The sequence below is a fragment of the Podarcis raffonei genome, chromosome 13, assembly GCF_027172205.1.
Source record: "Podarcis raffonei isolate rPodRaf1 chromosome 13, rPodRaf1.pri, whole genome shotgun sequence".
Lineage (NCBI taxonomy): Eukaryota > Metazoa > Chordata > Lepidosauria > Squamata > Lacertidae > Podarcis > Podarcis raffonei.
Window position 1 is genome coordinate 35,569,186 of NC_070614.1, and position 12,549 is coordinate 35,581,734.

A 12,549-nucleotide genomic window follows, 5' to 3' on the forward strand; every position below is an offset into this window, starting at 1 on the left:
CCCCTACTTCCGGCAACTCCTGAGCCAAGCTGGTACCAAACGTATTGCTCTGGTCTGCTTTGGACCTCAACAGTAAGGCCAAGAGGGGAGTCTTGCACCCCTCCCCACCCTCCTGCTGAAGGAAAAATAAGTTGTTTAGGAACACAGGAAGTGCCTTATACTGAATCAGTCCACCTAGGCCAGTACTCTCTATACTGACTGGCGGAGGTTCTCCAGGGTTTCAGACAGGAAACCTCTCCTGGTCCTTCTAGGACTAGGCCCCCTGGCCGCCCGCTTCCCGGCTCCTGCTGGTCTTTGCGAAGCCGCCTCTCCCTCCCTCCCTCCCTCCTCCTCCATTGCCCTCGCCCCCAGGAGCCCCCCCAACTGGCAAGGGTCCTCCGGGTGAGGGGATGCGACTTACATGCACCCTGCAAGGAGAGCAGCAAACACGAGAAGCTGGACATTTTGGAGCCGCCTTGCTTACTTTGTATTCTCCAGAAAGGATGCGAGAGCAATATGCACCTGAGAGACAAAAGTTCAGTTCAACTGTGACTCCCGGGTGTCAGATCAAAACATTCTGCTTTTAAGCAACCCAGCCCAGACGGGCATGTAGAAGTTAGGTGTGTTTCGTTTCTTTTTACAAAAATCCCGGTTTTTGAACGCAATCCGTTCCAGAAGACTGTTTGAGTTCCAAAATATTCAAAAACCGAAAACTCAATACGGAAGCATCAATACAATAGGGAAACTCAAAACGGAAGCCATGTGGTATGTTTGACTTCCGAAAAGTGTTCAAAAACTGAAGCAGTTACTTCCAGCATTCGAGTTCCGAAATGTTTGTCAACGGAGAAGTTTGAAAACCAAGGTTCCACTGCAGTTTATACTGGTGATTCCAAAGTCTCCCTTGCATATTTTAAAATAATGTTCTTCACGATGTTCTGTTTGAAAATTTTGTGAGCCGTTTAGAGGTTTTCTTAAAACCGAGTGGTATATACAAATGTTGTTATATAATATAAAATAGAATGTGTTTACACCTGCTTTTAAAAAGTGGTTGCCCAGGGGATAACGTCACTTAGTTTTTCGATGGCTGATCAAGCGCCGTGTTCTCAAAACTTTCTGCTTCCGGCCTTGAGGATTATTGAGGCCTAACAGTCACAAAATGGGAGGGCAGAGGCAGAGCAGGTAACAAACTAGAGGCAGAGTTTGCCATAAGCAGCTGGCAGTCACAGATCTCCTTCTCTCTTTAGAATGATTTGTAGCGGCCCAAAGCTTATTTGGAAGCCCATAGGTGCCAACTCCCTGGGGCCCTGAGTGCCCCAGCACCCACAAATTCCCCTTGAAGAGGCCAGGCACCCACAAATTGTGGTGCATGTGGGCATTGGGATAGTGCGCTGTTCCCCAAAGCAGCATTGAGCCCCTGGGCATAATTTAATGCTGTTTCAAGGACAGATTATTTCATAGAATTGTGGAATTGAAGTTTTGGAAAGGACCCCGAGAACACACTGTATTGCAAGAATCTTTTGCCCAACGTCAGGCACTGGTGCTGTCAATTATTTTCTCCTACATCTGAATTACTACAAATTGGGGATTGATTTATTTTTTAAACACTTTATTGAAATCTGTTTTTCCATACAGAATTCTAAAGACAAAAAAACAAGAAACATAACTTGGAACAGGTGAAGTTAAAGTATAGCCATACAGATAATGCAGCGTATAAGGTGAAAAACTAAAGGAGAAAAGAAATCATATTACACACAAACTGGGACAGGGAGGGAAATTACGGGGAAAGAGGAGAGGCAGAATGTAGGATGTGTTGGTAAAGCAGCACCAGGCAGGATTGAACCCTCTTGCTCTCGATGCTGCAGTCAGAGCGGGGAGGCAAGGAGATTCAGCTTTTTGTTCCCCAACCTGCCTCTTGACATGAAGGGTTTATTAACCTTAATTAAACATTAACCGAACCCTCAAGCTAGGCACTTTTGTATGTCACAACACAACTGGTCATCAGTATGAAGATCAGGCTGGATCAGGTGTTCCTTGGGCTCGTTTGGGGCCCTGAGTTGGCAGAGGCACAGCCCTGAAACTAACAAATTATAATATCCATCTTAAAAGCCTCCTTGGTTTCTTTGAATTCCCAAAGAGTGCAGAGCTCTACTATATGTATATAATTTCAGAATGGAAGGTTGAATTTAAATTATTTAAATCGTCTTGACTTTAAAACGAAGCCTCCTGCAATTATCATACTGGAAATGCATTTTTAAGGAAATACATAATGAAATGGAACAATATTGCATTGCCTGGAACAACCCTGTGCCAAAATTTCATTCCGTGGACTGTTAAATAACAAGAACATCATCTTGATTTTCCCTCCTGACTTTCGACGTCTTCTTCAGGAGGGTTTGGTCATTCAGTTCAGCTTGCTTATACTTGGCTGCTAAGAGAGAGAGAGAACGCAATAATCAGGTTCCTCCAAACTGCAATCTGAAGTCCCGTGCCCCAGCACTGCAGCCTTGCCTCCCCACCGACTCTGCTGCCCTTTCTGCCACCACTCCCAGCAGCCCCAACTCACCTCTGCGCCTTTGGTACATCAACGTCGCTCCAATTCCCATGCCAAGTCCCACAAGGTGTCCCAGAGAGCCTAGAAGCCAAGTCAACGGTGATCCAAAGTATCCTGGAGCTGGAGGAGAGTCAGTTGGAGATGCAGGTTTAAGTTTTGGCCAATGTGATTTGGTACTACATTCTGGGGAAGAGGGGTGGGTAATTCTATCACCCTCACCTTCTGGCTCCCAGGAGATCGTCTCCTCCAGTGGTGCCTCCAGTGCTTCATGATGTACCTGGCAGGTATAAGTGGCTGCAAAATGGCCCTGCTGTGGGAAGAAGACGCTTCCAGTTGAGAACGTCCCATTAGGATTTTGTTCAACTTCAGACTCGTATATTCCCGCTTGTACCGGCTCCCCATTTTGCAGCCACTGCACTGTAACATTTTGTGGGTAAAACCCACACACTAGGCACTCCGCTACCAAGAACGTCTTCCCTGGTGGCTTGGTGAGTATATGAAGTTCTGGGAGAGCTGCGAGGAGAAGAAAGAGATTTGAGGTCCTGCAAGTCTGGTGATGGCCACTAGATTATAAAGGCAACCCACCTAACAGTCTCTAAAGGCCACAGTTGTATGAAATGCATTACACCAGAGCAGCTCAGCACCAGAATATTTGTCTTGCATGCAGAAGGTCTCAGGTTCAATCCTTTCCTGCAGCCAATCAGAAGCTGCTCTTTTGTTTCCAAAAATTTTGGAAGTCGAACAGACTTCTGAAGTGGATTCGGTTCAACTTCCAAGGTACAACTGTATTTTTAGTCAGACCTATGCGCTCCCTTTAAAGGGAGTAAAAATGCCATTCTAGTCCATCACAGCCTGGGGGGGAAGAGGTCAATGGAGGCGCCAGACAGACCTCACTACAGGTCCTGTGAGGGAAGGACAGGGAAAGTGTGGCTCTCCAATGTCCTTTGACTACAACTCCCACCATTCTGACCATTGGCTTCTCTGCCCAGGTCTGACGGGAGCAGGAGCCCATCCACATCTGGAGGGTCACAAGCTCCCCATCTCTGAAAATGGGGTACATTACGCCTTTTTGCTAATTATAGCGCCATGTTAAGTAGTGTGTGAAGCCACCATTTTAATGTGATTTCCAGCTGATTTGCAGGAAAGTGGTGCCTTAGCAATCATGAGGGGCCCTAGTGTGGAAGCAAATTTAACGGGGTGGGCCTTCACCCACCTCAGCAGATAAGTTCTTGCAGGATTCTTTATCATGGAGCAGACACTACTGTTTAGAGCAAAGGGATACAGAGTTTTGAGGAGGAAAATAAGCAGAGGCAGAACAGGGTAGAGAGTGCGAGTCAGAACTGGGTCTCACTAAGGGGGAACTGTGCTTAGCATGGGCATTTTAGGACTCCAGGTTGCACAGGAAAGGCTCCCACTTACCTACCACCTTCAGCTCAATATCTTGACGGATTGGGTCTTTTGCTGCTTGGTGATGGATGAGGCACGAGAAGGCAACACCAGCGTCAGAGATTTGTGGTGTGAACTCCAGGACACTTTGTGCATAGAAGAGGTAATTGGGCCCACGCTTGGCAGGGGGCGAGTCGACTTTCAGAGTCTCACTGCCTCGCAGCCACTTCATAGAGACACCGTCAGGGTAAAAGTCGGATGCTGTACATGTCAAAGTGCTTGGTTTTCCCAGCGGCACTCCTGTGGGGCCGAGTGTTAGGCGTGGGAGAGCTGGAGGGAGAAAGGAGAGTTAGGAGAGCATCTCCTTGGGCAGCTTAAAGGGTGCTGGGAACTGTAGCTCCGTGAGCAGCAAGCTGCAGTTCCCAGGATTCTTCACCGGAAGCCACACGAGTTAAGTGTGCTTTAAATATATGGCATGGATATGACTTCCCTCTTCCCTTCCACAGTAAAAGGAAACTCTCAGTACAAGGAAGTTGGAGTAGAAGTCATGGTTGAAAACATGCACTAGTAATCTGCAGATCAAATCTCACCTTGCACATGAGCTCATTAGGTGGCCTTTAAATTACTCACTATCCTCTTAGCCCCAAGTCCTGCCTGGCCCGCCCCCAAATGCAGTAAGAGCTGCTGTCCTGTATCTCCACTATGCCATCCCTCAAGGTCTGGGAGACTGTCCCGCTTGGACTACTGCAATGTGCTCAACGTGGGGCTACCTTTGAAGGTGACCTGGAAACTACAACTAATCCAGAATGCGGCAGCTACACTGGTGACTAAGAGTGGCAACTGAGACCGTATAACACCAGTCCTGAAAGACCTACATTGGCTCCAGTACATTTCTGAGCACACTTCAAAGTGTTGGTGCTGCCCTTTAAAGCCCTAAACGGCCTTGGCCCAGTATACCTGAAGGAGCGTCTCCACCCCCATCATTTAGCCCAGACTCTGATGTCCAGCGCTGAGGGCCTTCTGGTGGCTCCCCCCCTCCAATAAGTGGGGTTACAGGGAACCAGGCAGAGGGCCTTCTCAGCAGTGGCATCTGTCCTGTGGAACACCCTCCTATCAGATGTCAAGGAAACAAACAACTATCTGACTTTTAGAAGACACTTTAAGGCAACCCTGCTTAGGGAAGTTTTTAATGTTTGATATTTTATTGTGTTTTTAATATTTTGTTGGGAGCTGCCCAGAGTGGCTGGGGAAACCCACCTAGATGGGCAAGGGTATAAATAAATAAATGATGATGATATTTGTGAAAGCGTGCTTTTGTCAAGCCTCTCTTGAGAGGTCACATCTCAGTTCTGTAGCACTACCACAAAGGAGGCCCTGCTCTGTTTCCTTACAATGAACATCTCTTAATGATGGAACATGAAACTGCAGCTCTCCCCAAAACCTCATCTCCAGAGGAGTAGGCTTGAATGTGAGCTGGTGTTCCCTGTAATACACGGCCCTAACCAATTTAGGATATCAAGATATGCATCTTTAAAAATGCTGGGAAGTATAATGGCAGCCAACACAGCTGAGACAGAACCAGTGTTATGTGCTTCATATAGGCAAATTCTTTCCGAGGGAGCACCGTGGCTATGCTCCCCAAAACTGAGACCCAAATTATAAGTATTTATTTATTTAAATATTTCTGTCCCACTTCAGCAGCAGCCATTTTGTATTATGGACCAGAAATCTAATTCAGATAAAAGATAAAAATACAATATTTACACCATACAAAATAAAAACCATTAAACCACAGTTGCAGCAGTTCAAGAAACGGAACTGTACAAATTGCAATTCCGATACCCACTTACCTGGGAGTAAGCTTCAGTTAACTCAGCTGGACTTTTAGGACCACACTGTAAGCATTCAGCAAATAAGCTTTTCTAAAGCCAGAGAAGGCAAGGTAGTATTGCATGGAGCCTAAAATATCTTGATGTGGGAGCTAGGCAGGCTGCCCTGGAGCATGACAAAGGCAAGGAGCCACCATTGAAAAGGATCTCTTGCTGGTCATCATGTGTCATGGTGAAGTTGGTTGTGGTACCCAGAGAAAGGAGAGATGATTTCCACAGGTAGGTTTATTCCAATGACAGATGTAGAAGAGGCAGGTCTTGGCTTTAGCATCCTAGTTTAGCTGCCCTGTTCTGGTGCAGTGTGTGGGGTCTGTCTTACAGAAAAGTGAACATAGAGGTGTTCCTCGCTACACCTCTCTATTCCATTGCCTCCAGCATGGTTCAAATCTGGTTATCAGAGCTGGGCTGGGAGAAAAGTGCTTCAAGCAACGGAGCATAGGGAGCCAAGGCAAGGGTGCAGAGCGGCGTTGAGCAACCGCACATTTTATTCTCTTGTAGAAATAGACACAGCCCAGCTGCTTAATATCACAATGAGGCAGATACATGAATAAAACTAGGGCCCTGTCAGGTCTGTTTAGCCTGGAGTTAACATGAAGCGCTTCAAAGGATGTCCTTTAAAATGGTATTTACATCAAGGACTTTAATGTGAAATATGTTTGGTGCTTTAAAAAAGGTTTTCCACCCGCCTCCCTTACCTTCTAATTTCAATGCCACCTTCCCTTCAGCACTGTCAGGAGTATGGAGAACAAAACACGTATACTCCCCGGCATCCTCCTCCCTTACGTCCGAGAGGTAGAGGGTGGCGTTTCCCTCTGGCAGCCGCGTTGCATCAAGCACTGCTCCCCTCGGTCTAAACACTGTGATGCTGGTATCGAACTTTGCAATGTTTTTTCCTCTCAGCGACCATCTCACAATGAGGAAATCAATGTTTATGGGCCTGGGAGGGTCTAAGGAGAAGTGACAAGGCAGGGATACATTAGAGTGTGGCCCTGCCTGCACTGGGGATGAAGGGACTTGGATTATCACGGCTGCCCCTGAAAAGGACAAAGAGATAAAGTTAGACAGTAATTAGACAGGACCTCCATCGCAGGCTAAAGCCATCATAAGCCAGTTTTAACTTTTAACTTCACTCAGCTCTCACCTGTGGCTATTATTATTATTATTATTATTATTATTATTATTATTATTATTATTCCGGCCTATACCCAGAGGCCTCAGGGCAATTCACATAAAAAGAGCCAAGAAGCTGGCAACTCCTGAGCCAAGCTGGTACCAAACATATTGCTCTGGTCTGCTTTGGACCTCAACAGTAAGGCCAAGAGGGGAGTCTTGCGCCCCTCCCCACCCTGCCGTTGAAGGAAAAAGAAGTATCATAGGAACACAGGAAATGCCTTATACTGAATCAGTCCACCTAGGCCAGTACTCTCTACACTGACTGGCAGAGGCTCTCCAGGGTTTCAGACAGGAAACCTCTCCTGGTCCTTCTAGGACTAGGCCGCCTGGCCGCCCGCTTCCCGGCTCCTGCTGGTCTTTGCGAAGCCGCCTCTCCCTCCCTCCCTCCCTCCCTCCCTCCCTCCCTCCTCCTCCATTGCCCTCGCCCCCAGGAGCCCCCCCAACTGGCAAGGGTCCTCCGGGTGAGGGGATGTGACTTACATGCACCCTGCAAGGAGAGCAGCAAACACGAGAAGCTGGGCATTTTGGGGCCGCCTTGCTTACTTTCTCCACAAAGGATGGGAGCGCAATGTGCACCTGAGAGACAAAAGTTCAGTTCAACTGCGGCTCCCGGGTGCCAGATCAAAACATTTCTGCTTTTAAGCAAGCCAGCCCAGACAGGCGTGTAGAAGTTGGGCGTGTTTCGGTTCTTTTTACAGTGGAACCTCAGTTTTCGAACGCAATCCGTTCCGGAAGACTGTTCGAGTTCAAAAATATTCAAAAACCGAAAACTCAATACGGAAGCATCAATACAATAGGGAAACTCAAAACGGAAGCCATGTGGTATGTTTGACTTCTGAAAAGTGTTCGAAAACTGAAGCAGTTACTTCCAGCATTCGAGTTCCGAAACGTTTGTCAACGGAGAAGTTTGAAAACCATGGTTCCACTGCAGTTTATACTGGTGATTGCAAAGTCTCCTTTGCATATTTTAAAATAATGTTCTTCACGATGTTCTGTTTGATATTTTTGTGAGCCACTTAGAGGTTTTCTTAACACCGAGTGGTATATATGAATGTTGTTAAATACAGTGGTAACTCGGGTTACAGATGCTTCAGGTTACAGAACTCCGCTAACCCAGAAATAGTACCTCGGGTTAAGAACTTTGCTTCAGGAGGAGAACAGAAATCGTGCTCTGGCGGCGCGGCAGCAGCAGGAGGCCCCATTAGCTAAAGTGGTACCTCAGGTTAAGAACAGTTTCAGTTTAAGAACGGACCTCCAGAACGAATTAAGTTCTTAAGCTGAAGTACCACTGTGATTTAAAATAGGATGTGTTGCACCTGCTTTTAAAAAGTGGTTGCCGAGGGGGGAACGTCACCTTAGTTTTTCGATGGCTGATCAAGCGCCGTGTTCTCAAAACTTTCTGCTTCCGGCCTTGAGGATTATTGAGGCCTAACAGTCACAAAATGGCAGGGCAGAGGCAGAGCAGGTCACAAACTAGGGGCAGAGTTTGCCATAAACAGCTGGCAGTCACAGATCTCCTCTGTTTAGAATGATTTGTAGTGGCCCAAAGCTTATTTGGGAGCCCATAGGTGCTAATTCCCTGGGTCCCTGTGTGCCCGAGCACCCACAAATTCCCCATGAAGGGGCCGGGCACCCACAAATTTTGGTGCATGTTGGCATTGGGACAGGGCGCTGTTCCCCTAAGCAGCATTTAATGCTGTTTCAAGGACAGATGATTTCATTGTTGTTTGGTTGTTTAGTTGTGTCCAACTCTTCGTGACCCCATCGACCAGAGCACGCCAAGCACTCCTGTCTTCCACTGCCTCCCACAGTGATTCTATGATTTCGTGGAATTGAAGAGTTGGAAAGGACCCCGAGGGCCGTCTAGTCCAACCCTCTGCATTGCAGGAATCTTTTGCCCAATGTCAGGCACTGGTGCTGTCAATTCATTTCTCCCTAAACAATTGCCATTTAAGTGGCCCTCTAAAGGCATAATATGCATTTTGAAAAAGTTTTGAAAAAAGTTGTTGTCACCAAAGATGAAAGGTGTTATTAAAAGCTGAATTCTGTACATGCTTCAATTTGTGGAACAATTTTCCCCGCTAAGTAGTTAGCCAAATCAGTTTGTGAAGGACTTCCGGGTTAGCGCCAGCGATAATGGCGGATTCCCTCTGATCTCTGAGGGACCAGCTCCGTGGGATCAGGTCTGACCGCTGCGGCGAAGCGGGGACCCATTCAAAAATCACAGGCGGGTGAAGCCTGTGAGCGTGGGACTCAGCGGGCACCTTTAGCGCCCCCCCAAACTGCAAAGGAACCCTTTTTTTGGGCTCTGGAGTAAAGTGGGGAGAGCGGCGCGGTGCTGTGAGTGACTGGTTCTTCCGCGGAGCGAAGCCGCACAGCCGTTATCGGAGAGCGCTGACTTTTTCCTGGACAATTTGGCTGCAAGAAACAACTACCCGTGAGTAGGATTAAGCTGGATTATAAAGGAAAGGAAATTAGTAAATTCGACACCGAAACGGGGAAGTATAAACAGGAAGTCTGCTTCCCGTTTCTTGTATATATAATAAAGCAAAGAGACTGTGAGCTAGAACTTTGAAAGTAACTTTTAAAAGGGTCAGACAGAAGATTTCCCCTCCGGATTGCAGGAAAGGAGGGGAAAAGATTTGAACTTTACTTCCCTGTAAAGAAAGTGGGGAAAGGAAGATAAAATCCACTGCTTAGATCCTGGGAACGGACTGCCTTGAAAATGAATGCCGCATTGTGAAAGGCACGTAATAAATTGCTTTTGACAGCTAACTCTGCAAAAAAGATACAGTGTTTCTTTTTATTTTTTTATTTTTATTTTTATAAAATATTTATTAAAGTTTTACAAAATGAAAAAAGAAAAAGAAAAATACAAATAAAAAACAGTTCCATCTTTCCATTACATTCTTTCATTTACTTAATTTCCGGACCTCCTCTAACCTCCCTTTTTGTATTCCAGTTTAATTTGTCAGTTCAGCAAATCCTTCCCCTCTTTGCTTATCCTAATCTTTAATCTTAAAATAATGTAATATTGGATTTTTACTTATTAATAGTCCATTTTTTCATACTCCTTATGGCATTATAGCTAAAAACCACATAACTTTTAATCCAACATCATTCTAACATTCATTAATTTTGCAATATTTCTGTAAATAGTCTTTAAATTTATTCTAATCTTCTTCCACCGACTCTTCTCCCTGGTCTCGGGTTCTGCCGGTCATTTCTGCCAATTACATATAGTCCATCACCTTCATCTGCCATTCTTCCAGGGTGGGTAGATCTTGTGTCTTCCAATACTTTGCGATAAGTATTCTTGCTGCTGTTGTGGCATACATATAAAGATTTATTTGAAAATAAAACCCCAAGGTGGTTATCACCAATGGAAGCAAAGGCCTTGAAAAAACTCAATATGGAGACCAAATGGCCGAAATACTGGGAAATTTTGGAACAAGTAGGAGACAAATTGAAATTGCAGAGTTATGAAAAACTAAAGAATAAAGTGCGAGATTGGCTTCATTATTACCAAATAATGGAGGCATATAATCAGGACAAAAAAATTGGATTCCAGGTGGAAAAATCAAAATTGGAAACAGAACTGTTAGAGCCCAAAACTAAGATTTTGTCAAGGATGTATAACTTGCTGTTGAAATGGAAAACTCAGGATGAAACGGTGAAATCTGTTATGATTAAGTGGGCACAAGATGTTTGAAACACAATATTATGTTCGCTGACTGGGAACAGTTATGGACCACAGGTATGAAGTTTACGGCATGCAATGCCTTAAGAGAGAATATTATGAAAATGATATACAGGTGGTACATGACCCCAGTCAAGCTGGCAAAAATTTATCATTTGCCCGATAACAAATGTTGGAAATGCAAAGAAACAGAAGGTACATTCTTTCACCTTTGGTGGACGTGCCCAAAGATTAAGGTTTTCTGGGAGATGATATATAATGAATTGAAAAAGGTATTTAAATATACCTTCTTGAAGAAACCAGAGGCCTTTCTTCTGGGCATAGTCGGCCAACAGGTGCCAAAGAAGGACAGAATTTTTTTTATGTATGCCACAACAGCAGCAAGAATACTTATCGCAAAGTATTGGAAGATACAAGACCTGCCCACCCTGGAAGAATGGCAGATGAAGGTGATGGACTATATGGAATTGGCAGAAATGACCGGCAGAATCCGAGACCAGGGAGAAGAGTCGGTGGAAGAAGATTGGAAGAAATTTAAAGACTATTTACAGAAATATTGTAAAATTAATGAATGTTAGAATGATGTTGGATTAAAAGCTATGTGGTTTTTAGCTATAATGCTATAAGGCGTATGAAAAAATGTACTATTAATAAGCAAAAATCTAATGTTACATTATTTTAAGATTAAAGATTAGGATAAGCAAAGAGGGGAAGGATTTGCTGAACTGACAAATTAAACTGGAATACAAAAAGGGAGGTTAGAGGAGGTCCAGGAATTAAGTAAATGAAAGAATGTAATGGAAAGATGGAACTGTTTTTATTTGTATTTTTCTTTTTTCTTTTTTCATTTTGTAAAACTTTAATAAATATTTTATTAAAAAAAAGGTAGTTAGCCAAATCTCCCAAAGCTTATTGTGATACGCACACCCCCAGATCCTTGCTTGTTGTTGCCTTGGGGTGTGTGTGTCTTCATGCATTTATGAGCATTGTGCCAATGCAACAGTTTTGATTGGATAAATGTATTGTGATTCTTAACGGGGGCTGCCCCTCAGGCTTGGAGAGGTATGACATGTAGCAGATCACAGGTTATTTGGGGTGAAGATAAAGTTCTCTTTTTACATTTTCTGAGAGCTGTGTTTCGAACTTCCATGCAAATTAGGAACTGGGAACAAGTGAGCAACTTCAGCAACATCCTGATAATCACATTAACTGGCTACATTAACATTACTTGTCACTGTCTGCACTTTTCTGCATTTCATTTCCTTCTTACCTCACTGTTGTTGTTTTTTTAAAAAGATATTTATTAAAATTTTCAAAGTATTACAAAATGAAAAAAGAAAAATGCAAAATAAAAATAGTTAAAAAACAATTCCATCTTTCCATCATTTATCTTTCATTTGCTTGTTTCCCGGACCTCCTCACACCTCCCTTTTTCGTATTCCAATTCAATTTATTAGTTCAGCAAATCCTTTCCCTCTTTGTTTATCCTAGTCTTTAATCTTAGAATATTGTAACATTAAATTTTTACCTGTTAATAATCCATTTTTTCATACTCCTTATAGCGTTATAGCTAAAAACCACTTAACTTTTTATCCAACATCATTCTAACATTCATTAATTTTACAATATTTCTGTAGATAGTCTTTAAATTTCTTCCAATCTTCTTCCACCGACTCTTCTCCCTGGTCTCGGATTCTGCCGGTCATTTCTGCCAGTTCCATATAGTCCATCACCTTCATCTGCCATTCTTCCAGGGTGGGTATCCACCCCCACCATATCTGCAACTCAGCATAGGCTTGATGCACAACCAATTTCTTTCATATTTAAGGTGCCGCCAGCTTCTTTGTTGCTGTCATTCTTATAGCATTCCA

At 44.3% G+C, this 12,549-nt stretch overlaps 1 gene segment (V, D, J or C); it reads right to left on the minus strand.

Annotated features, from left to right (window-relative positions):
- LOC128399681 (immunoglobulin heavy constant mu-like) overlaps positions 1-7,977 on the minus strand; it is a 28,934-nt gene extending 20,957 nt beyond the window's left edge. Inside the window, 2 exon segments of the C gene segment in view lie at positions 6,501-6,839; positions 7,459-7,977. Of these exon segments, the coding sequence occupies positions 6,501-6,839; positions 7,459-7,501 (382 nt within the window).
- Positions 7,978-12,549: the final 4,572 nt, after the last annotated feature.